The sequence below is a fragment of the Tympanuchus pallidicinctus genome, unplaced genomic scaffold, assembly GCF_026119805.1.
Source record: "Tympanuchus pallidicinctus isolate F22 unplaced genomic scaffold, pur_lepc_1.0 scaffold8, whole genome shotgun sequence".
Lineage (NCBI taxonomy): Eukaryota > Metazoa > Chordata > Aves > Galliformes > Phasianidae > Tympanuchus > Tympanuchus pallidicinctus.
Window position 1 is genome coordinate 41709831 of NW_026294802.1, and position 26815 is coordinate 41736645.

At 37.2% G+C, this 26815-nt stretch overlaps 1 protein-coding gene across 4 annotated transcripts; it reads right to left on the bottom strand.

The window, feature by feature from the left end:
* On the bottom strand, positions 1 to 26606 carry IQUB (IQ motif and ubiquitin domain containing). 4 transcript variants are annotated; one of them, XM_052667772.1, is made up of 12 exons: positions 25227 to 26606; positions 24311 to 24784; positions 23012 to 23164; positions 22687 to 22862; positions 22278 to 22433; positions 19944 to 20154; positions 16472 to 16647; positions 12789 to 12959; positions 11111 to 11287; positions 10210 to 10458; positions 7343 to 7528; positions 4908 to 5443 (listed from the first exon to the last, which is right to left on the bottom strand). In XM_052667772.1, the coding sequence occupies exons 2-12, from the start codon at positions 24729 to 24731 to the stop codon at positions 5318 to 5320; spliced, it is 2202 nt and encodes a 733-aa protein (XP_052523732.1). In that variant the 5' UTR covers positions 24732 to 24784; positions 25227 to 26606; the 3' UTR covers positions 4908 to 5317. The 4 variants fall into 4 exon arrangements, with proteins under 4 accessions (XP_052523733.1, XP_052523732.1, XP_052523731.1 ...); XM_052667773.1 differs by lacking the exons at positions 4908 to 5443; positions 25227 to 26606 and adding an exon at positions 1 to 353 and having other exon boundaries at positions 24311 to 25173; XM_052667771.1 differs by lacking the exon at positions 25227 to 26606 and having other exon boundaries at positions 24311 to 25172.
* Between the last annotated feature and the right edge of the window lie 209 nt (positions 26607 to 26815).

Here is a 26815-nt window from a genome sequence, read left to right on the forward strand (position 1 = left end):
ATACACCAAAGCACACTTGATTTACTCATGCATTTTCCATACCAGTTTCTCCTTGAAAATCCACAGGTGTTCTTGAATACAAGTTTAAAACTGCTTGTACACGAAGCTGGTTTTTTTAATCTAGCACAACTCCAAAAACCTGAAACGCAAAAATACTCTGAAATAGTTATAAAACTGCAATAAAGAAAAAAATAATTTCATCACTATTTATCTCAACTAAAATAATTTTATTAAAAGAAGCTGCAATACTGACATACCTTGTGTTTGCCTTCTACTCATACCCATTCCTAAGAATTCATGTATTCTTTTATTTACAACTGTATTCATATCTCATATCCCAGGTATTTCTTATCCTGTCAGCAAGGAAATACGGAACTCAAAAATAATGGAAAGAAATGGGATGAACAAAATGAAGTAGGCTTAATTATAATAGAATCATAGAATGGCCTGGGTTGAAAAGGACCTCAGTGATCATCCAGTTTCAACCCCCTGCTATGTGCAGGCTCGCCGACCAGGCTGCCCAGAGCCACATCCAGCCTGGCCTTGAATGCCTGCAGGGATGGGGCATCCACAGCCTCCTTGGGCAACCTGTTCCAGTGCATCACCACCCTCTATATGAAAAACTTCCTTCTAATATCTAACCTAAGCCTTCCCTGTCTCAGTTTAAAACCACTCCCCCTTGTCCTATCACTATCCACCCTTGCAAACAGCTGTTCCCCTCCTGCTTATACTCTCCCTTCAAGTACTGGAAGGCCACAGTGAGGTCACCCTGTAGCCTTCTCTTCTCCAAGCTAAACAAGCCCAGCTCCCTCAGCATTTCTTCATAGGTGCTCCAGCCTCTGATCATCTTAGTGGCCCTCCTCTGGACCTCTTCCAAGAGTTCCTGAAAGCTTTTCTTTAGAAAAAAAAACTAATTCTCTCAACTTCATTATTCAACATTCCTGATGTAAGAACTGCTGAATATAAAGAATCATGAATGCCAGATCTCTGCGGGATGATGGTAAAGTTAGGACTGTAAATCAGACTAGAATTACTGTTTTAACATGGACAATTTACAGTGCAAGATTAGCTAAAAAAAATTGTGTACAGACCAGTGATAAAAATAAATGCCAGTCATTCCATATACAAATATGATTCTGTAGCCATAGGTTTGGGAGCTAAGACGGTACTGAATCTTTTCACCTAGCTCAGAATGTAAGCCTATTCAAATTTAGGCTTTAAATAAATCAAGATTTAGATTATGTATATATTATATATATATATTATATATATATGTATATATTACCATTAGAAAATACATTTTCAGTAAGAAACAATACTGTGCCAAATACTGGCTAGCAAGTGCTTGCTACTCTCACATATTTTGTCTATAGTACCATTTTATCAGTGTTTGCAATCACATTATAATACAAGAAGGGAATTAATGCTTTCTTAATTGGGAGATCTTTTGGAGTCAAGAAGGTGGAAAGAATGATTACTTTGAGTTCCTCTTCCTTTGGGAAATAAGTAGGGAAATTTACATCATGAAAAAAGCAGTGTTTTCTCTTGGGAGTGGGTAGGAAAAATGCCTGTTCTTTGCCAAACTCACATCTTACCCACTTCTGTAGGTGGGAGAAGGCTGGAACTTTTTCTTCTGGAAATGCTTCTAGTGGGTAGTGAGAAGGCAAATTTTCCTTCGTTTTTGAAAAGTCCTGCTCACAACAGAGTCCTGCAAAGTAAACTTCAGGTGTTAATTGTCCAGGTGCCTTTGCTAGTGCAGAACGAGAAATGCAAGCCCTACGGGCCAATCTTGTTAGTATCTACAGGTGGGAAAGAACTGAGGCAAAGCCAGTATTTCTCACCACCATTTCTGGAGTCCTTGTGGACTCAACCTTTAAGGTAGAATTTAAGATAGTTTCATAAGCCACATTCCCAAAGCAAAAGGAGGTCAGAATTTCATCTTAGACTGTTATCCTTTGAAGAGGCACTGATGTTTTACAATAATTTGTTCACATTATCCAGGAAAAATCTAAGCTCCAAAGCAGGGACTATTACACAAATAGATTCCAAAATCATCTTTTGTGTAAGTCTGAAATTCAAGAAATGATGATCAGCTGTGCTTTTAAAGCATTTATTCAGTTCTAATAGAAACTGGCAGATCTGACCCTTTATCTGAACAGTTTTCTTCTCCTGATGAAATGCAATGACAATTGAAGGTAAATGAACCCAGGCAGATTTCCCAGAAAACGCTTCCTAGAAATAGAATGTCTCTATCTGATCCTGATCTCCTGAGTTGGAATCTCTATTCTTTACCTCTGTCTGATGCAGAGAAAACTTACATCCTTCATACCCGTCCAGCATCCTTTGTAGCTTATATAAACAAGCGAACCAAGGCAGTAACTATTATAGAAAAGTTTCAAATTAATGCCTTTTCAAAGCATAATACAATCATAAATGCTATGAACAAGTCATGCTAAAAATCTTTTTTTTTGAAATTCAGTAATATAAAAAACACATGTAAGATGACAAAAGTAGCAGTCAGAAAAGACTATTAGGGTTGTTCCAAAAGTAATGCCTCCTGTTTTATTATCTTGGCCAACAACATCAGAGGCGGTGGTACCACCATCATGTTGGTGGTACGGCAGTAGAGACTGAACCTTCCCACCAATATGCTGTTATATTTTGTTACCATACAATGGATGGCAGCAAAGGAGCAGTGTGATAAATGGTATATAAAACAAAGGTGTATCACTCCTTTGAATTCCTCCATGTGGAAAAAAAATGGCATCCACTGACAATCTTCAGCATTTGCTGAACATTGGTGCAGACCAAGAGTGAGGCAGTGGGTGGTGCATTTCAGCAGCAATGACAGCAGATTTTTTTACAAGCATGGCATGCAGGCTCTTGTGGTGGTGAAAATGCATAGCTAATAGTAGTGACTATGTTGAAAAACAGTATGTTATAGCTGAGAATTTGTTCTATCATGTAGTGTTACTGTGCTTTTTGTAATTACTCTCAGAGCAACACACGTAACATGAAATTCTGTATAATAATTTCAATCATTAGATTTTAAAAGTCATTCTATTTTAGAATTGAGGTGACAGCATTTGGCTTTTATCAAAGAGTTTCAACAAGATAACCAATAAATTGCTATTTTAATATGTTTTTAATTTTAAATGTTCTTTTCAATATACCACATTCTTCAAAACACTCAACTTCTATGCTTTCAAAAGCCATTTTTGGACACTAGCTTGAAGGAAGACATGAGTTTTCACTGTATGTTCTGTATGCAGGTAGTTCTGTGAGAACTATGAGAATCATTCTATGATTCTGTGATATTTTTTTCTTCCTCTGAATGTTCAAAATCACAAGACAGCCATGTCCCAGAAAAGTCAACTGGACTTTTGCATAACCAAACAAAAAAACCTGTTTGTGAGCAATTCTTTAGCAGGCTAAAACAGGCTTGGTTGCTAATGCTTAACTGAATGCAGAATCTAGAGATCTTCAAGAATGAATTCTTAACTCTGCATCTAATTTCATGTCCCTCAAATCAAGAGGACTATGATAAATGGAACAAGTTCAACAGCATTCCACTGAGAAGCAAAGGAGGCAGAAGCACTTGATGTAGAAGGAGAGGCTGTACTTATTAGGCCTAGACAACAGGCTTAGGAAAATCCTGATAGAAGCTTTCTGAAATTTACAAAGAGATTATGAAAATTAAGGCAGGTGTGCACAGTAAAAGAAACAGCAGACTTCACTGAAAGAAGGCAGCTTTCAACTGGATAGGAGTGTCGATTTCTTTTTTAAGCTGAGGACAGTCAGGCACCAGATCAGATTGCTACTAGAAGTTGTTCATTCTCCATCCGTGAACATTTTGAAGGTACAAATGGATAAAGCCCTAAGCAATTCACAGAATCATAGAATGTCTTGAGTTGGAAGGCACCTTAAAGACCATCTGCTTCCATCTCCCATGCCATGGGCAGAGTTGCCACCCACCAGCTCAGGCTGCCCAGGTCCTCATCTAGCCTGGTCTTGAGCACCTGCAGGGATGGGGCATCCACAGCTTCTCTGGGCAGCCTGTGCCAGCACCTCACCATCTCTAAGTAAAAATTTCCTCCTAATACATAATCTAAATCTCTCCTCTTTTAGTTTAAAAATGCTCCCCCTTCCCCTATCACTATCTGCCTATGTAAAAAGTCAATCGCCTTTCTGTTTATAAGCTCACTTTAAGTACTGGAAGGCTGAAACAGAAAAGATCCAACAGTTCCACCTGTTTTTATAAGGGCATGTAGTGACAGCATGAGGGGAAATGGCTTTAAAGTGGAATAGGGTAGATTCAGACCAGATATCAGGAGGAAATTCTTTACTGTGAGGGTTGTGAGACACTGGAACAGGCTGAGCAGTGAGGTTGTGGATATTCCCTCCCTAGAAGCATTCAAGGCTTGGCCAAAGGGGTCCTAGAGAGGTGGCCCTGCCTGTAGCAGGGGGTTGAAACTAGATGATCTCAAAGGCCCCTTCCAACTCAAACCATTCTATGGTTCTATGAATGTACACCATAAAATATTTTCCTCTCTAACTGTAATCAAACATAAATGTAACTGTGTAAGTTTAGGGAGGCAATTAACTTTTACTTTAAATAACACAAGCCTCTCAAAAGATAAACAAGTTCTGAACAGTCTGCACTGTGTATTTTCAAATGTTAAGCCTGATTCACAATAACTTCAAGATCTTGGATCCGATAACTGAGTTCTGGCAGTTCCATTATGACCAACAGGATGAGCCACAAAAAGATGGCTGACTTTTTTACACCAATGTTTCCAAGGCATAACTGCTTCTTTTGGAAGAGAGTATCAATTTTGGTTTTTGATAGGTTATGATTTGGTGGTTTTTTGCTGGGTTTTCTGCCAAACGTTTTAAAATCAGAGAAATAAATTTCATATAATTATTATTACTTTTATAAGTAAAAAACAACAAAGATTTAGCTTAATTACCTCATCAAAAATATTAGTTTGCAAACAAAATATTCCAAGTAACACAGGCATACATAACCAAACAGTCATGGCTCATGAATGTAAACAGCTCACCATCAACTATCTACCTTTTAAATAATGAGGCTACAAAGCATGAAATGCAGTTACATGGATTGGTAAGGATCAAATTATTTTATACTCAGAATTTTATTTTGATCTATGAAATGCAGTTTAGGTGTTGGGAAAACAACATATTTCTTTAAAAGCAGAGGAATTGTATTAGTAAATAATTCAGTGAACTTCTTTGACACCTGTTATCTGAAGAGTTACGTTTTCATATGAGTAGGAATAAGGATAGCTATTAAAAATTAACTTGCATTAGCCTGCTTGTCACTCCTGTGGAAAAGTGATGTCATCACTGGGATCTGAGCAAAGTACTTTTTTGCCCGGATATGCTTATGCTTTATTCCATGAATAAATGATGCTTCATAAGCCTGAAAGGAAAGAAAATCCAAATCCTATTAAATACAATTAAAATATTCAGCAATATACTTGTTTGCTTTATATTTTAGTCAATAGAAATAGCAACTCTTTACTGAAGTAAACCATATAATGTATTCATATCTAATACAGAATGAAATAAAACATTCTACAGTTCTATACTGCTACCTTATGGTGAAAATCACTAACCACTCCTGGTGAAATTTTAATCATCTGTTAAAAACAGTTTTTTATCCAGCCGAGGTAAGTTCCATTTATTTCTTTTCAAGTAAGAAATTTCAAAAATGGAAATGGTTAAACATCAGCACTTGCAAGGTAATTAATATGTGAAATTTCCTTGGTAAGAATCAGAATGGTTACTTACAAATAACCATGGCAGCAAGCACTTCACTGTGTTTGAGTCAGCGTATTTTCCTGATTTCTCATGATCAGTACCAGCACATAGGATGATGTATAAAGCCAGAATATTTCGTTGAAAAAAATTTTTTTTTGCTATCTCTTTAGCCATAGTTATGAAGTAGAATCACTACTAAATAAAGTGCTTAAGAGGCCACTTTCTTTGTTTCAAAGAATGACAAACAATGATTCAACTTACGGCATTTTAGCTTTGCCTCATTTTCTCTTATTTCACAAACATTATTTGAAACAAAGCTTTGGCCATTACCGCTGAAGCAAAGCAGCTCCTCGCTGGCCCACTTCCATTTCTGCATCACGAGATAACTCAAAATAACATGCAGCTTTAAGATAGATTATATACCTTATCTGCTGCTCTTCTGGCCTCCCACCTCCACTAAAGCAGATGTGGAGGCCTTTCCCTGTTATCCCGCTGCTCATTACCAGTCATACAGAAGACTGAACAGTTCAAAAATTTTCATTTCCAACTTAGAATGAAAGCATTTGGAATAGGAAAATTAATGGTTCTTTTCAAGAGTCTGTAATTGGCTTCAAGCTGTGCCAGGGGACATTCAGGCTGGGCGTTAGGAAATACTGCTTCTCTGAAAGAGTGGTCAGGCACTGGAATGGGCTGCCCAGGGAGGTGGTGGAGTCACCAATCCTGGAGGTGTTAAGGAACGTTTGGATGTTGTGTTGAGGGGTATGGTTTAGTGAGAACTATTGGTGATAGGTGGATGGTTGGACTGGGTGATCCTGTGGGTCTTTTCCAACCCTGGAGATTCTGTGATTCTATGATAGAGTCCAAAAATTCAGTTACAGAGAAAGTATAAGTCCAAATCAGAAAATATTTCTATTTCTATTGTGTAAAAGTAATGAAATATTTTTTACTAGTATTTATCGTTCATATTAAAATGTCAAATCTAAGCTTTGGACTTAATCAAATTAAAAAATCTGACAATGACAATCCAGCCTTAAGAAGTTAAACCAGGAAAATGCACAAACAGAACATTTGCCTGCCATCATGCCGGGAAGATAGATTTATGGATGCAAAGGTGTATTATTAGATTCAGACCGCCTGGAGAGCACTGTTGACTGGAAGTGAGACAGAGGACTTAATATAGGAATTTCCATCATTAAACTGATTCTAACTTTTAAAGGTAATACTCATGTAAGAATGTGTCTGCTTGAAAACAAAAGCTGGGCATGCACAGAACAAATATGGATTGTTAAATTCCCTTTACATTTTGAGTTCCCCACTGTATTTTGTTCCCAAAACAAAACCTTCTTTCAGAGAGTCATTTATTTCCTTTGTCAATTTAGCTCTCAGATAATCTCAACATTTCCAAAACGAGTACCATCTGAAGTCCATGCTACATCAATAGTTACACTGGGACAATTTAAACATGAATGAGTGCAAAGTCTTTGGCCAAACATCATTACTCACAGGATACTACTAGAACAGTAGAGTTACTGGAAAAATATAAGCCATCAGATATTACCTCTTGAAGGTTATGCAGCTTAAGATGTGCATCAGCTTCATCTTTAGTGAGGAGAATAGTGTTCCATGGAGACCACTCTTGCTGCTTATCCCATCTGACCATAACCAAATCATAGAGGTCATTGCAAGAACTAAGAGCTGACTGACAGCCCCATATGTTCTCAATCATGTACTGCAGATGCTGCTGCTGAAATGGAAAACAAGAGCAAGAAAGGTGAAACGTATTTCATTCTACAGCAAAAATGGTAACCATTTAAGAGTCCAGTCTTTGGAGTAAAATACTTCTATGCATGTCACACAATCACTTGGTTGAAGAATATCTAGACTTGCATCTTCCTTAAGCAGGGCATGGAACTATTAACTAAATTTTTCTTACGTCATAGCTAAAATGCTGCATTCTTACTTGGATTATTTCTGCCAGTGGAAATTTCTTATCTCCCTTTGACATCCTAATTGCTTAAATGCTCTTATAAAGCTTCTTAGATCTCATTTTCTTTCTCTTGTAGCATGCTTTAACCTGTTCAGACTTCTTTGGCTGATGATAATAATCCATCCCTGTTATCCCCCATTCAAGAGTTCAGAATTACTGTTATTGAATAAATAAGTTATTATACTACTAAATTACTTAAAGTTTACATATAATCAGAATAATCAGGCCTGAAAAATGTGGAAAATTACAACAATGAAAAGTTCTCCCTGTTACAGACCTTAAATCACGGCCCACTCAGCTTTTTTGCTCTCAGTCTCTTATTGGCACACTAAGTGTGTTCATGACACTGTTATTCATTTTACCAGATGTGGTCACCAAAGATCAGGTAGTTATGCTACAACATTAACAAAAAATAATGGAAGGGCTGTGTGTAAAAGTTCTCTGGTACAGAAAGATCTTTAGGTATACTTTTCAAGTTAATTTATATTGATCTTGATTTGTTTAATTTTTATTAGCCATCTGAAATAACTACAAATTCTTGATTAAAAAAAAAATCATACATAACAAAAAAAATTAGGCGAGCAGTTGCCACTGAACTTGGTGAGTTTTTCAGTCACCCTACGTTGATTCTTCTCTGTCTCAGTCATGGAAATGTTATTAGAAGATCGTTCTCTACAGGAGCCTGTATTCAGCAGAATTTAAACAGGTTTTCCTCCAGCAAGCCATTTAAAAAGGCTCATTCCTCTAAGGAGAAATCATTACTTACTTAAATTAGTGTTTCCATCTTACTTATTAGAACCCTGGCAAAATATGGATGGAAGTATACCAACACAATGCTTTAGTGAAATGAAGTCTCACATATTCTCAACTACCTTGCTTCCAAAATCCAGGAACTCACCTAAATTGTTGCCAGGAAAAAAATGTATGATAAAAGATGGGCTTAGAACATCCATTATAACAACTATATGCTTACTGGTTCCAAGAACATAAGACTGCTGCTACATCTGGTCTTAAATCTGGTCCTCCTTTATTAGCTTTCATTAATTGGTGTATATTTTTAGTATTTCCTCCTTTTCACCACATTTTGAATAACATTTTGAATAACTGTGTCTTCTTTTAAGAAGCCAGACATTTGAAAGTACACTGGCATGCACTTTTTTTTTTTTTTTTTTTTTGGTCCTAAGCTGTGAATCTCAAATAATTGGCTAAAACTTACATTAAAATATATGAAGTACCATCTAAAACAGACCCACAAACTAATTTGTCATTTTCCTTTCCTGCCTGTAAATTAGACGAAAGCCTGTTCTGTGTGAAAACTTTTCTGGTTATGAAGAAAAGTCTGATTTAAGAGACAACTTCTGCACTTTGTTAAAGTAGATATGCATTTTGCTGTGAAAATTCACAACTCATATCACATGACACTCTGTCCCTCCCCTCTGGTAGCTTGTTCTACTCTCACAAAGAAACAGAAAAGTCATTCAACCACTACCATCAGACAAGTTGAGAGCAAGCATCATTACTTAGCGATGGAGACTGGGAAATGAGTGAAGACAAAGAATGGATAAACGAGTTCATCATATTCATTAGTTCAAAGGAACACTCCCATCAGCCTCAGGACTTGACACATTGCTGAACAAGTTCATTTTGATAGCAAAAAGCAGGTCTTTAGCTACAGTAAACTGAATTTAGTGGAGCTTCCATAACACACATCAGCTGCTTTTTTGCCTTAGTAGCACTCATGGTGTTCAGCCCAAGTATGGTTAGAATCAGCATGCAAGAAAAATCTTTTGTCACAAAAATCTTACATCTATCCACGAACAACACAATCAGAGCCTATTTTGGCACTGAGCTGGGCAATGAATAAATTCATAGCTGCTGCAAGACTTCTGGTTGTGACAGTCATTTCTGGATGAACCACAGCTGTTTTCTGAATAGAGGTAGAGGACAGACAGTTGTTGGGAGATGAATAAAAAAGCAAATAGCTCAGAAAAAAATGAAACAATTTAAATAAATGTTAGAGAAAAAAATAAGGAAATCAGTAGCTGAATATACAGATCTGTTTAGATATTTATAGCTTGAAACAGAAGAACTTGAAATTAATTTGGCTAAAAAGTGACAGAGTCTCAGCGACAGTCATTATTGAGATTATGCCAATATCTTTAAGCAACAGGATGGCCAGGGCAGTACCAGAGAATTTGGATCATCTGATTCTGTTAGCTGGACATCCCGTTTCTTTTAATGTATTATTTGCAACCACTTTCGAAAGTACAGGTATACTTAAGGAGCTTAAGTGCTTTCTCTTAATACTACTGAACATCACAGAAAGAAGTTTTCATAGCTTCTAGCCTATTTCTCTTCCTGACAGTTACATCCACAAAACAAAAATTATAATCAAAGCAGCCAGTTTCCATTATTAGCAGTGCTCTTGTAGACATTACCTGAACTAAGAAAACAATTCTAGCATCGTCCTTATAATCAGCTTCAGACTTTCTGAGACTTTCTAGAATCAGTCTGTACTTCAGAAATGATTCTCGTTGCCGAGCCTCATTATCAAGCTTGCAACAGAAGTGACATCTGCCAACGGTGCGGGAATTAGCAGGAATAGGAAACTCAGTAGCTGGTAAGTAATTTTCACAACTGCGACAGAAGTGAACGTTTTTATAAAGCTTTAAGGGATCTGGTGGAACCTAAAAGATGAAATGAAAGAAAGAAGTTATTTTCTCACAACATATCTGTTACTTGTGAACCACCCAAATTCTGTAAGGAATAGATTTTATGTATGTTTAAGGAAATAATATTTAAAAGCCAATGATTTATTTCAAAATACTTAAAAGGTTTTTTATTTTATTTCTTTAACAGAAGACTTAAAACAGGTGTCTACCACTATTTTTACTTCCTTTCTGTTTCTGCTTTTCAGAAAGTAAATATTCTTCCTTTCTGGACTCATGGGAACTGTCCTTCTTACAGTGGAAGAAAAAAAACGCTTTCAAATCTCTCTACTGGTTCCCCACTTGCTATTATAATTTATTGTTAACATTTTTAAGATATGTAAGGCCACTTAAAATGCTCAAATTTTTCAGTTCATACCTGGAGCTCTTGGCTTGCTCTCTACTCCCTGCTACCTGACAAATTGTTAAAAACATGCCTATGCCTCCTAAATGACTGTATAAGTTTATTCGTGTGATATTTATTGTATATATTTTGACTTCTTGAGGAATACTCACAGCAATTCTACAGCAAAAGGTTATAGGAAGTAAAAGAACATTCATGATTTTCAATTCCTCTTCTCTATCTTTAGTTTCATAGCCATTAAGTCAGATTGCAGTCTAGGAATACTACCTTAAGTATCCTTGCAACTTCAGGGTTAAACTTCGGAATTTTAATATACTGAAGAAATAGTGTACAAATTCTTTTCCTCAGTCCTTCTAAGTTGCATTCTTTTACTTCTATTGACATAAGATCAACTTCCCTGTCAATTAATTCCACTATTTCCTGTGTTAATTTACATTTGTGTTCCTGAAGGAAAACAGAATTAAAAAGGAAAAGAAAACTTTATTATTAGAAAGAAACAAACAACATAACTCTTAACAATGGCATGAAAGCAAATTATAGCTTCTGTGTAATTCATCAGTCACAGCTCTGTATGTTCACAATAAAAGAACCCTTAGTGGCAATAGGAAAATAACCTCCAAGCACACTAATGTAAGAAGTTAAAAAAACAAAAAACAAACAAACCAAAAAACCATGAATACATACAGATTTTGCTTCAACGAGCCTGCATATATACTGAAGCTAGGAAGAACTGTAAATCTGGAGGCACTAAATAATGCCTCTAAAACGAGGCTGAAAACTGTTCTGTTCTGTTCCTCTAAAAGCATGAAGAAGCATCTCAATAAGAAGCTTCCTTTGGTTCTGTGATAGGAAATGTATATACACTGGTAGAAAGGAAAGGGGGAAAGGAAGGAAAAAAAAAATGATACAAAAGGCCTAAGGGACTTACAACCATGCTTGTAATTAGTGCCTTCAGTGCTCCAAATACTTAGAGATACTCCAGAGATAGAAATCAAATGACTTAGGTCAATGTTTCTTCACCTGAAACGAGTGCTAATCTGCAGAAATTCCAGAATTTGTTTACTACACAGTATTGAATTGTATTAAGATGAACAGAAATTCATAAATTAGCAATGCTCCCAACATCATATTGACTTTTAATCAAATTCTGCTGTTATCAAAACCAAGAGCAAGACATTAGTTTCATTCAGTAAGAACCAGGAAACAGCATTCTATTCTACGTCACTGTTAATGCTGTCATCTCACAACTATTTGAAAACTTACCTTGGTATTCTTTTTGTACATTAATACGAAAAAAAGGAGAGAAAGAAAGAGATTAAAAGAAAGGCAGACAAGTTTTTATTCCACTGGGAATAGTGGCAGCATCTAGTGGGGATGTGAAGCAAAAGAGAAAAGAATATCAGTATTCGCCAGCCATAGAAAGTGGCAACAAACCCACAGAGATCACAGAATCACAGAATTGCAGGGGTTGGAAGGGTCCTCTAGAGAGCATCGAGACCAACCTCCCAAGATGACAAGTTTCTAAGCAGATAGGTCAAGCAATTGAGAAAAACAGAAGTACAGTAACAGCCATTTACATTTCTGTCAAGGTTTGCATCAGTTTGTTACAAATATTAAGCTGAACTTTGTACTAAATTTGTATTATGTATTAATACACACGCACAAAGACTAAAGCCATGGGGTTAAAATCCTAATGCATCTTGAAGAAAAATGCGTACGTCACAAAGTGCAACATGGATTTTAAGTACATGTGGAATACAAATCATTCTGTCACGCCAGTTGGTAGACTAGGCTTTCTCTTGCTGCCAACTGATTTCCCTGGCACCTATTTGCCAGAAGAAGCATTGTTTATGTATCAACACAATTAAATCATAGAATCATAAATGATCACGTCTTTTGAAAGTGCAGCTTAAATCCAAACATAAATAGAAAAATAGAAACATACCTTCACTGTACCTCTGAGTGTTAGCAGCACATCTCTTCTCTCGTCTTTCGGGATGTCGTTCATGCTAACACTGCGGTAGATTTCAAGTAGTTCTCTGGCACGGAGTGTGTATTGTGTATCCATTTCAGTGATTTTTCCATCACATGCTTTCCATCTCTTAGGTTGTGCACACTTCAGAAACAATTTGTACGACTGAGCTACTATAACCAGCTGAACATGTGTATTGTTACATAAAGTTTCAAACTGGGACATGACTTTAAAGCTTAACTAACACCAAAATCTAATTCTATTGCCAATAATTTACAGTACCTTTTCCACCAGAGCAAGCATTCAATTGTGCACTTTGTTTAAAATTGCAGGTCATGAAATCTCAGAGTAAATTAATAGTACATAATACTCTCCTGCAAGGACACGCTCTACTCCTTTAGAACAAATTTACCGATGGTGGTGTTAGAATACATTTGCTCAGTGTTTCATCTTGCAGTCATAAATCCCTCTGAAGTATCAGTAAGATCAATGGGACTGTTGATTCTGTAAAGATTGCAAATTTAAGCCCTCAAAGTCAGCTGCAGTACAGAACATCTCCAGGGAACTGCTCTATTTATGCTAGCTGCACAGACAACTGTAGAAGGCATAGACTTTGGTAAACTAAATTACAAGACGACTTCACAGCTTTTTGCATTCTTGGGCTAGCTCCCTGCTCGCTAACTTAACTACGTAACATATGCTTACTACTTCAATTCTCTTTGCACGTGTTTATCTGCTAAAGACTGTGAGAACTTACATGGTTCTGGTTGCACTACTCAGTTTGAAAAGTCCAAACATCATCCTCTTTCTACAGGACTGGCTCTGAGGGCTACTTACCCAGGGAGGTAGATATCTAAATCCAATAGAAATACAGCATTCAAAACCCTCTCCCCATCACTGCCCAATTCCATTCCCTGTCCTTAATCATATAGTGGGACAGTTACTTTGAACTTCATTCTCTGCGTTAATTATTCACTTGCACTGTATTTGAAACTTGAGTATTCACAAACATCTGTGAACTTCACTTTTTGATTTTAGTGGAAGTTAGATGCAGAAACACAACATGGAGCCTTCAGATACTTGAGTAGTTCTGTGGAGAACGCCCCAGTACCTCTGTGATCATTATTCTGATCAAATATACAGGCCTTCTGTGGTGATGTCATAAAAACAGCAAGGATATTAGATTGAACATATATGAACAGTCTACATAGGGTTTTTCTCTTTTTAAAATAAATTACCAAATTATAAAAATACGTAAGCAAAAGGAAAACAAAGCAACTGAAAAGGGAGTCCAATACTGAATAACATTTGATTATGTTGTCAGTGGAGATGGAACTACAATTAAACTGCTGTTTATCAATAGTAACAATCCAGAGCAAAAACTGTTTACAGGACACAACAGCAGAACAGGTACTAGTGAAAAATAAAACCCTTAGCTCCTTAATTAAATCTTTGAACTTAAGCAAAATTAGAAAGGAGTCATTTTCTGTCTTAAAAAAGGAGCAGTCCAGCATATTTTCATTACTTTCCTACATTAACAATGCACACTAACAGAAATGCTTTAAAAAAAAAAAGGAAAAAAGAAAACAAGGAAACACCACCACCCAACAGTTACGGAGCAGTATCGTGCTGCAGCTTTCTCACACAGCAGGTAAGCAACAATCCCTGTTTTCCAAGGCGTACTTGAATTCATTACCTTCATTTGGTCCTCTTAATGAAACCACTCTTTCTAAGACAGAAGGGTCATTTGCTTACAATATGAGCACAATGAGTCAATGAGCACAACTTTGCCTAGGAAATAGCTATTAAAGCTGGGTTTTCTCATCAGTTGGCACAAGCCATATATAAGCTAGCAGCCTCACTGTTCTACACTGAATACAGTCTGTAACACAGGCCATTATATTATGACCACATTTAAATTATTCAACTCAAGATATGATATCTGTAAATTCTGTCATTTTTTCCTCTTTTCTTTATCAAAACTGAATATTGTATAAATTTTAAACAAAGAAAGTAAACAGCTTTCTATTGAAAACAAAACAGGAGTCTCATCATTACGAACAATACTGCCTTGTTTCAGAAGAATTCCAAGTTAAGAAATATATGTACTTTAAACTGTTCCAGGCTTCTTTTTCTGAGATGACAGAAGAATATCAAATAGTAGAAGCAAATATTTGACAACGAAATGATTTATAATTTTGGTATCATTTCTAAATATTTAGTTTCCTAGCATTTTTCACTCCTGAAAGCAATAATAGAGAATTCAAACACATCACAGCAATAAACCTCATAACAGTTCCACCAATACTTCAGATAAGTAATTTATATTCATAATGAAGAAAGATCATATATTTTTACCAAATCAGTTTTTGTGAACCTGTTCCCATTCATCAATAACAAAAACAAGGAAATTTCCTTTGTACCAAAGAGTCACTTTTTTGAAAACTAAGTAGTCAAAGTTGAAAAAAAACAATGAACTTCGATATTTTAAAACTCTTGCTGCTGCAGTATATTTTTTCATAGTTATTTCACAACTATGAAAGTAGACACCAAAAACCTTTCTTCTTAAGGGCTGGATTGCTGAGATATTGTTTTAACTTAAAAAAAACATCTCGTGTTTTATATTAAAGAGCCATTGAATCTAATGTCACTCTAAACTGTTGTTGGAATGAACTGAATGAATTGAATTTATTTTTTTTAGTAAGTTTTATCCTCAAGATTATACAAAAATAAATTCTCATGTAAAATTTGTTGCTCATCTAAGAGCAGTCAATTAATCACTGAGATCAATAAGATTCAATTAAAGCTCTCCTGGCTTTTTCATCCAATGAATAAATACTATAAATACATCCAATGAATAAATACATGAACAATGAATAAATACTTCCTTTCAAGTCCAACAGAAATGATGACTTAGGAACAAAGGCCTATCCTAAATGGAGAAATGAACAATAAATCTAATTTCTGAAGGATAACTTTTTTGAGGGAAGAAAAACAAACAAAAAAAAAATCACATGATTAATTCTGTGGGATTTAAGATTTTATAATCTTTTTTTTTATCTCCACATAATCTTTTATAATTTTATAAATACTAAATATGTGCTTAAATTTTGCATTTAACTGCAATAGCAAACATTTCATTCTAAAAAGCAATGAATGAAGATAGCAGAGGGAAGGTCACCTAGTCATTAGTTTCATTTAGAGAAACAGAATGTTTTTGAAAGAGCTTATAGGCAGGTTTCTAAAGATTCAAAAACGGATTAAGACAGATCACAGTTTCATGCATGAATTATTCTAGCATTCTAATTCACAGAATGCAAAATACAGAATGATTTGCAATGTTCTTGTGTTTCATAACCTCAAATCAGCCTTTCTGAATTCTGTCAGAATGATCTTAAAAATGCTGTCAGAATTCCATCCTTGATGCGGGACAGTTAAAGGATAAAAAATTCATCCACTCAGTGCTAATTGTTTAGATTAAATACACAACCGGTTGTGTCTATGGTAAATCTCACAATTTTAATGTTGCACTGTTTGTCTTTTGATAATCAGTCACAGAGCTGCAAAAGTTACTTCTGGCAAATGTTTGCAGATACCTTCTCTGTTCTTGTATGCTGGAACTTTCTTTATATTCAGTCTAAAATTATTTCACTGACCTTATCCAGAAAGTGCAGCACTGCTTTCTGTTGATTGTCCTCATCTGCATTTAGCTTGTGTCTCCCAATGGAAGCAATCAGCTGTGTCTCTTGTTCTAGAAGTCCACAAAGTGCTGCCTTTCTTTCAGCTCCAGTAAGAGTTCTGTTAATCCGTTCCGTCTCCTCCTGCCTCCATGCTACAGATACAAATATTCTGGGTAGTTTTTTAGAAGATGCTTTCCAGTGAGATTTCTACTTTCATATTCAAGAAATAGCATATTTTCTATAGTAATAATAATAATAATAAGCTTTTGTATTAGCAAATTGATTATTATGCAGAATAGACATAAAAACAGCACAGAAAATAATGCCGAGGATAAAGATGTTCTGAGAGTGCAAGTATACATCAATACCACACTGCCAGGAAAATCAGTGAGAATTTAGCTTCTGTGGAAATGTGTGGTGCAGTGATTTCTTTAGGATTTTGCATCTAAAAACTACTCCAAACAAGATGAACACTAGGAACTTTTTAACCAAACATCGATCACCGTGATCTTCTCAACAGATTAAGAACAGAATCTTACTGTGGTCCCAATAGTATTTGGTGCTACAGCTTCTCCCTGCAGAAATGAGTAGAGATCAAACAAGACTGACTGACAATCAAGTTTAGCACTTCAGGGCTTAACAGTGAATATTGAGTGGTATCGTCTTTTGCCACAGAAGGCTGATGGATGCACATATATAATTAGGTGATCATTATGTTACTCTCCCTTCTGCAGCAGAACCCTTCCAATGGAGGGAAGCGATATACAAACATGCTGATGACAGCAGCAAGTAAATCAGTGGATGCTATAAAAACATCTGGCCTTCTGACTCAGGGGCAAATCAGCAAACCACAGGTACCTGCTGCACTTTGAAGTAGAAGCCAAGTGGAATGACTAACATGCAGACACATCTCTCATGGCTTATTTTGCAGTACCCATTTCTTGACTATAATTGCTGACATCCAGCTTGTATGCCCTTACAGAAATCTCTCAGTAAAATCACCATTTACATAATACTGCTTTCCTTTGCATCCATCATAACAATTCCTGCCTATTTTGAAAGGTATGCTCCATTTCAAATACATCCAAAGATTTTTGCAGGGAGTTCTGTGAGATCCAAAACTTCCACATTCCTGAATAATATCAATAAGTTATTGTTTCAGAATAGTTATGCAAAAGAAAAACAGCGTGAAGAAAACAATCCAGTATGTGATGAATAGCTACTCAAAAAAAGGCTATAACATCCTGTATCACGTAAGATTAAAGGCAGGAGGAGGGAAGGGAAGAAAGTTTATTTTCTGCCTGTGGCTTCCTTATCTACAGTGCTTTATGTTTTATACTTTAAAATATTTTATTCATTTCCTTAAGGCTTTCCAAGCTTTGGGATTAATGTGACAGCTGTCTGACAAGTTCTGAGTATCCAAAGATATATTTTTGAAAAAAGCCATTTCAGCAAATAAAAGCTCCTCACAGAATTAATTCACATGAGGCTTTGTATGCCTGAAGGGGGCAGCAACTTCAAAGGTGGAGTTAATAAATACACTAAGCAACTTTGCAAAACCTGCAAAAATGAAGGGCCTGTCAAAATGTTACCCATACTCATCTACAAATTCAACATGTACATTTTATCAGGTCAGACATTCCTCTTAGACTATCTATGTTGCCTATTTTACTTGCATTTTTTATTCCAGTGTTTATAAAGCAAATGAAGTATTCATACTTTTCAAATAAATAGTGAATGTGTCTATATGCAGAAACACAGAATATTTAGATACATCTCATTTGCACCATACAGCCAACAGGTAAGTTTTTGTACCAAAAAGAATTGCTTCTCCTGGCTGACGTTGTAATAGTACCCCTATGTTGTGATCAGCAGCAATGACCTTCACAGATCTGTAGAGGACAATAACCTCATTCTATTACTGTCACAATGATTTAGCTTGTGTAGACTGTTGACACTGTAAGAATGTAAAAGTAGTTTCAGATGCAGGTAGGAAAAAAAAGACTTCCTAGAACCACTAAGCTCTATTATATTAAAGAGCATGACTGCAAGTCTCCAGAGAAGCAATGAGTCAACAGTGGTAAACAAAGACCAAAGAATATGATTGATACTAGATAATTATCTCCAACAAAATGTTTAAAAGACATTTCAAATATCAGTGTTTAGTTAATTCCTTCACAGCTCTTGAAATGGCAAATGCTTCTCAGATTTCCTCAATAGGCAAAGCTGGACTTTTTTATTGTTTGTGAATCCAACCATACTAAATTAGGCAAGAGAGATGTATGTAACCATACATTTTAAATCTAAGAATATAAAACAACAACAACAACAAACAGTGTGCTTATTCAAAACAACAAATCCCAGGAAGATATAATTTCCCAAATTTAAAAGCTTTAAAAGCTTAAGACTGGAAATAATTTTTACATTTGTCAGAAAGAACAGTAATATTTATGTCATTTATACATTTAGACAAAGCAATTTGTTCAATGCCACACAAAGTGTGACAGAATTAAAAGATAAGTGGATAACTTGGGGTTTCTTGAATGATGAGCTTAGGCTCTATGAATAACACATACTGCCAAATTTATGCTCAGTTTACCATAGGAAAAATAGCTAGGATGGTTTAAGGTAGGTTCAGTAGCTTTGCAATGAATCAGGGAATCCATTCTGTCAGTTCTGCTATAGGGACAGCAATGTAAAAACTGCCAGAGTTAAACCACAAGTAACCACTTAAGCTTAGATAAAATGAGGTGTCCAAAGAGACAATGCAAATATATAGGCCATCACATTACTTTCTGTTGTTTTCATTTTTCCAAAAGGGCATGTGTTAATTTTTTGTTATACTTAGGAGATCATTCTTGTATAAGACTTCATGCCAATTATTTGCAGTATTCACCTTATTTTGCCAGGGAAGTTTACAAGTGCTTGTCTGCAGACACCATCCACTCTGCTAGGAGAAAGATTTCATGATGCCTTTTAGGAACTTAAAAAAATGTCCTTAAGATTTAATATTTTTATTTTTTAAAGATTTTTAAAATATTTGTAAATATTTGTAAATTTTTGTCTGCAGTTACAGCAGCTCTGTGAATAAAATACACTAGAAAGAGAAGAAATAGCAGCAGAAGAAGACATGCATGAAACAAAGAACCTCATTTACCTTTCATAAAACTCTTGATAGAATTTAGTCCATTATGAAAATTAAATGGCAAATGATGGATCTTAATTGCAATTTCTTCATGACATTATTTTCAGTGACTTAAATGCATCAGAACTAACTTAGTATTTTGATCATTAGAAGAAAACAATAGAAGAATCTCGTTCTTCTTGTTGACCTGTATCAGGTCGTCCTGATCAGAAAGGAAAAGAAATCAACCAAAACCAGAAAAACTTGGTTCTAAACTACTCTCTTTTTTGCTGACTTAGGAGTGCTCCCTTAAGAAAAACTTACATTCTAAAGCGTGGTAAAGCAGGTCGAAGTCTTCTTTGGTTTTAGGGTTCAGTTTTCTCTCCTGCTCCATTCTCAGTTTGTCTTCTTTCTCTTTTTCCCTTTGTAACACTTGTTGTGCTTCCCATGCCAGCCTTAATCTCTTTTTTTCCTTCAGGTTTTGTACTATATTTCTAGCATGCCAACGACGAAAGTATTTCTGTAATACTATTACCTACACATGATAAAATATCACAGAACCATCAATTGAAAATCAAACAGCACAGCATTTTGTTCTTAACTGTTTTTGTTTTTTTTTAACTACATTTTAACTACATTAACTGCATTTTAACTGCATTTTCTAAGATTTGTCTTGTACCTAGGCTAATTGAAATGCTTTAAAAACAGTTATGTATTATTAGTCTAAACACTAGCCTGCTTACTTTTTTAGTTAAATGCAAGAGTGTAATCAGTGGAGGAGGTCATTTTTCTTTTCCAAGCTCCCCTTAAAAATTGCCTTCTGCCATGTATTGCTTTAATTTTTTCCCTTCAGCTGTGTAGGCAGAGGTCTCCATCTTAGTACCAATTTATCCTTTTCAAAATTAGGAAATTAGATTCATATTTGCAAATTTAATTATCTTATTGAAAATAACAAAAAAAAAAAAAAAAAAAAAGCACAGCCACAAAATTAAATTGACTACATTTTATTTGTAAACAAAGAATAAAAATGAAATTAATATTGCTGTTATGACAAAACTTAAAAAGATATATATAACCACCATCAAAAATGTTGCTATTAAAGACTGTGGAGCTAGCCTAGACATATCACAGTAGGGAGGACAATGTACAGGCCTGAACTTCTGCCAGCTGAATTAGCACCTGCACCAAAAACACTTGAGCCAGGTTAATTTAATGCCATTTTGAGTTTATTAAGCATCATTCAGTGTAGAAGGCCATCAAACACAAAACCATGTTGATACAGCTAAACAGCTCCAGAGGTATCTTAATCTAACATTTCCTTGTCTCCAGTTAATATTTCAGAACAGAACTACACTGTGCTGTGCAAATCCACCAAATTGAATCAACACCAGCTGATGTCTCCACTGTGCTCTATTCCTTGACATAGATGCACTCTAAAAAATAATTTTAGAATGTTATATATCAACAATAAAAAATACTCCTGTGTTCTTCTTGTACTGTGAAAAAATACATACAGAAAACTAACTAATATCCAAGGTATTAAAACCTGAAGGCCAGTTTTGGTTATAAGAAGCCACTGTGAAGGGAGAAAGTATTTTGGAATACATTTGCAAAGTGTTTGCTTTTGAGGTGAAAAATAAAGAAAATCATTCTGTGGTAACATTCAGAGCAGCATTATAGGTTACCTACAGATACATTACAGATTTCAGTGAGTAGCACTAATGATCACAGTAAAATTTTCTTGTAGTCCTGGGGAAACAGTTAGCTACTTGGGTTCCATTCCAACAAGATGCTTATTGCTGTCAGCTGATGCTAACCAAATAAGAATTTCTTATAGAAAATTTTAACAAGATTTAAAAAGCATCTTGTCAACCATATTAATACAATGATCCCACTTAGACACTTAGGGAAACCAACTTGTCATCCACTCAGTAAGCCTCAGACTGCTTATTTTAAGCAATTAAATTAGTAATTAGAGCATTCACAAAGCAGCGTCCAAGCTAATGTGATGACAGGGAGTAATAAGATTGGTGTGCAATGACTGAACAGGTGGTTTACAAAGAGAAGTTCAGAATGCCTAAAGAGACATTCTCTGTACAGCGACTATACAGCATCTGTTGTCAGAATTGGCTACGCTGAGCATCTCAGTGCACCAAAAGACTCTGAACCAAAAGAACCCTCAAGGCCATAGCATACATATATAGTCTGCTCTTAAATAAATAAATATAGGGGGAAAAAAGCCATAAACTCCAGAAGTTGAATGTCAGTCACATAAATCCTAATCCAATATTCTAGCTATTATGTCATACATGGCATTAGGCAGGGAGTTCAGGTCCTTCTAAAAGAGATCAAGAGAATGGAAATGGGACAGACCTATTGTAATAACTAACAGTATGTATGAAAGTTTAACTTAAGAAAGAAAATAGCAAATTCACAATGATTAATATTTAAGAAACTGTAATGTCTCAAATGTTGCTAAAAACACCAATACTGTAAATGTGCACACGCACACTTATATCAGAAAGATAAGGAAACGTGAATATTCTGAAGTTCACTGCTAAAATCCCTCTTTGAGCACTCTGAAGACTCATTACATATTCAGATAACCTTTTTGCTACTTTTCTCTGCAGATGCAGTTGCAAACATATGAGAACTTACTGCTTCAAGTCGACGCTTATGGTATTCCTCTGCTGTTAGGTACTTTCCAGGGGTTATTAGTTTGTCACTTTTGTTAGACACATACAGGCCACTTTTAGTCATCTGTGTAGATGTTGGGCTTGTTGTTTGTTGATATTTATTTCTTTCAAAAACTGTCTAGGAAAAAAATACAAGTCAAATTATCAGAAAATACATAGATTGTTTTCTCATTTCAAGAAATAAAGAACGAAAAATTAGCTATTTATAAACCCAAATCTCAAGACACATTATATAAATTCATTAAATATATTCAATTGCATACTTACTGTTGATTTATTTACTTCCTCATTCCTGTTTGAAATAATTGTGTCAACATTCTGTTGTTTGGCAAAATAAAATATATCTTAAAAAGACACTGTTGGACCATTACCTGTGTTTCTCTACAAAATAATGTAGTTCCTTTTTCAGGTCTTTTTTTGGGTACCGTTTGTGACCCTGCATTATGAAATTCCACTCCTGTTACTCTGTTCTTAAATCCACCCAGAAATGGTTTACGAAAAGTAGGTCTTTCAATTTTCACAGCTACATCGTGGAATGACTCAGAATCTGTTAAAATGAAGGTTACAGGATAGAAATATTGTTTCTTTTAGTAACAGATTGAGATTACAGAAGGTTTGTTTATTTATCTATCTTTATGTAGATATCCATAGGTATACAAATACAGCTACAGATACGTATTTAAAGGTGCCATTTACCCATCTGTACTCTGACAGTGATGACATCTGGCATATGGTAATCCTGTTGAGCTGCTTTACTAGGTAAAAGTTCCAGGTCAAGACACAACTTCTCAGACTGGGTAGTTTCATGAAATTCAGCCCTACTCCACATAACAGTTTGAATTATGCTTCCTAAAAGGCAAAAGGACAATTTATGATATTGTTCTCAAGCAACAACAAAAAAAAGCTTTTCAAGTTAATAACCAGATGATTTTACTGAAACACTGCAAGAGAGAACAAATACAGATTTTTGAGCTGAAAAAGTTTTCTTCAACAAAAATTTATTACACACTTTGAGATCTAACATGCTACTGTTATTACATAAAAATTCATTCATACTCCAATCAGAAAAGATACAGTAAGTAAATATCTTTATTTGCAAATAGAGAACTTTAAATCAAAGTTACCCACATACGCAGTGAACTTTTATTGAAAATCTTACCAAAGCCTTAGAACCAAGCATACAATGGTGGAATTGGTGTGTTTTTTTCACACAGAATTTGACTTTGTGGTATTTATTCAAAGACTACATTCTGAACCAGATTTACATAGCTTCATGCTCCAGAAATTAATTTGGTTTGATTTAGAGATACAACATAGCATCTGGCTTTGGTACAGTGCATTTCCCAGGAAGGGAAAGCCAGCTACTGGAGAATAAGAGCATGTGAACACAACTCAGGCAAGAGAAGGCAGTCAGCAACTCCATATTCTGAAGGGTCAGCCACTGTGCTCACATGTGGAACGGGATTTGTTGCCTTCAGCTCTGAAGGCCTAAGGAAATGGGGCACTGAATTGAAAAGGGGAAGCAAGACAGGACACCCAGAAGAGAGAAGAACAAAGTGCAGTAAATGCTGGACTGTTTCAGGAACTGCAGGAGAAAAGCATGGAGGGTGGCTGGTAAGTCACAAGAGACCTAGGAGGTAAAATAGTAAGGTGATTGCTGTGGTCTAGTCTAAATTGATACCAGGTCACATTGTATTTGGAATATGCACTGCTTATTTTAAAATGCCTGTACAAAAGCCATATGCATTTCTTGATTCAAGAATCACTCAATAAAATGTCATATTAATCCATAAAGTGCTATCATGATGTGAGATAAACAATATATCTCTCGCCTTTTCAATTGTGTTTCATTTAAGAATTTTAAAAGTCACCTCAAAACCAAGAACCTGTAAATGTTAACAGAACAAGAGTGTAGGGAGCACAAGAAGGCATCATCAGATTGAACAAAAGAATCCCTTTAGAGCAGTAATGTCCAACAATTTAACAATTCTTTACCTGTCCCTGTTGAACTTGTCACATTCTCTGACAGCGATGCATTTTGAGATGTTTCTTCTTCCCTTTCTGAACTTCTTAATTCAGGTAATGTAGAGGACTTTGTAACGGCAACAGGAGATGCATTCTCAGGTGACGCACTGAAGGGGTTCTGTGGCTCGAGCACACCTTGGTTGCCATCATCCATCACCTCCTGATGACAGAGTCCTTCTCCAGGTGCCTCCTGCAGAGCTGCCCCTGCCTGCTCCCAGGAGGCCAGCAGCTTGCAGCCCTCCTCTGCCTGCATCGTGCTGGCAGCAGGGTGAAGCAGGGCCTCGCCGGACGGCTCCGTGCTGCCAGCCTGCCTGGGCCCTGCAGGAGGCTGCTCTGCTGCCCGTGCTCCTGCTGGAACACCTGAGGGGCAGCTCTCCGAGGCACCTTCCATCTCCAAAGGGCGAGCTCAACTTTTTAACCTTTCTGCAGGAATGCTTGCAGTACCTATTAAAAACACATACAGGTTTGTTGTTATCATCACAGGAGCGGCAATATCCTGCAAAGCTTCTCCCGAATTCTTTTTCAAGCAGCCTATTTAGAATAGCTTCAGGTCTTAGTTTTTACTCAGAGCAAAACACAAAACATCTTACTGCTCTGTGAAAGCCATAATGTGCCAGCAGGCAGCCAGCAGAGCTTATATATATATATATATGTATGTATGTATGTATATATATGCATGAATACGCATGATAAGGAACACACAGGTAGGAATATTTCATATACTCTGATAGATACAAATAGGGGAGATTCGGGAATCCGCGGAAGAGCAGAACCCCGCCCGGCCCGGCGTAGCGCCGCTGGGACGCCGGCCCCGCCCACAGCCCCGCGCCCCCCTGGAGGTGCATCCGCGCGGCTTTCCCAGCACGGCCCGCGCCAGCGCCCTCACATCGGCCGTCGCGCCAGGTGCTGGGTGCCGCTCAGCGCCGCGGGGCGCTCCCCGCTCCGGTGCCATCCCTGCAGGGCTCCCGCAGGACCTCCCGTCCCGGGCGGCTCTCCATGGTGGCGCTGCACGCACGGGCAGCGCGTTGCGGTAGCCACGGCAACGCAGGGCGGGGCTGGAGGAGCACTTGAGCGTGCGCGGTGAAGCCAGGCGGGAGACGGCGGCGCCATGTGCGCGGCTGCTCGGCGGGCGGCTGTGGGTGCGGGGCTGCGGCGCCGCTGAGCGCTCGCCTCCTCAGTGCGCGCCGTCCCGCGCTCGGTGCGAGGCTCCGCTAGGCTCGTGTACGCAGGCCTGCTGCTTTCTCTCTAAATCCTGAGCTGAGCCCGAGCTCAGAGCAGAACCAGCCGGAAAGTGACTTGCTCCCTGGAAAGAGCTCTGCTTTACTGTCATCTAACTGCCTTCAGCATTCCAACTCAGCTTCAGTTTGGAAAATGCTTTCTCCTCCCCCCACAATTACTTTGTTCTTCCTCTTGGCAAAGAATTAAACTAGTGAGAACACTGCCCACACGCTGATCTCTCTCAGCGCTTCAATCTGCTGTCTTCCCCGCCTTTGTTCTCAATAACCCATAACTTACTAATAATCTTGGGTAGCATAAATGGAGTTAATTCCTGCTTTCTAAAATAGTAGAGCAAAATTTAGCCAGCAATAAAGCATTAAAAGAACTTATAATGCATGCTGAAAATTTGATAAAAATCTGAAAAATCCTTCGTGATTTCTAGACTTTGGCTTCACAGTAGAACCTTTCTAATACTTGGGATAATGGATTCCTAAATTGAAGTATGAGTGAAAGCTAATTCAGTGTTTTGATAGATAAAAAAAAGTGATCCTATTTTGAGAGATTTGAAAGAACCATTTATAGAGCAGCCAAAGCACTGTGGCTATAAATAGGAAATGTAGCTGTAAAAATACCCTTCAAGGCAGTAAGTCTGTTGCAAGAACTTATTTCTGCCTTTGAGAAAGGGAGAAGAGGTGAACTTCTGGAGAGTGGAACCTGACCTCGGTGCCAAGGAATGTTATGGAGCAGAGGGAGATCACACGGCACGCGCGGGACAACCAGGGATCAGGCCTAGCCAGCACAAAGGTTCACAAAGGGCAGGTCCTGCTTGACCAACCTGATCTCCTATGATCTACTGACCTGTCTGGTAGACAAGGGAAAGGCTGTTGATGTGGTCTACCTAGACTTCAGCAAAGCCTTTGACACTGCCTCCCACAGCATTCTCCTGCAGAAGCTGGCAGCCAGAGGCTTGGACAGGTGCACTCTTGGCTGGATAAGGAACTAGCTGGAAGGCCGGGCCCAGAGAGTGGTGGTGAATGGAGCCAAATCCAGCTGGTCACGAATGATGTTCCCCAGGTCACGAATGATGTTCCCCAGGGGTCAGTGCTGTGGCCTGTCCTCTTCAGTATCTTTATTGATGACCTGGATGAGGGCACTGAGTGCACCCTCAGTAAGTTTGCAGATGACACCAAATTGGCTGGAAGTGTGGATCTGCCTGGGGGTAGCGAGGCCCTACAGAGGGATCTGGACAGGCTGGAG

Coding starts and splice junctions, on each gene's coding strand:
- IQUB (XM_052667772.1), bottom strand. CDS start 24,731: ATGGAAGGTGCCTCGGAGAGCTGCCCCTCAGGTGTTCCAGCAGGAGCA. Junction 23,165..24,310: donor GACAAGTTCAACAGGGACAG/GTAAAGAATTGT, acceptor TTTGCCTTTTAG/GAAGCATAATTCAAACTGTT. Junction 20,155..22,277: donor ATAAGCGTCGACTTGAAGCA/GTAAGTTCTCAT, acceptor TATCATGTGTAG/GTAATAGTATTACAGAAATA.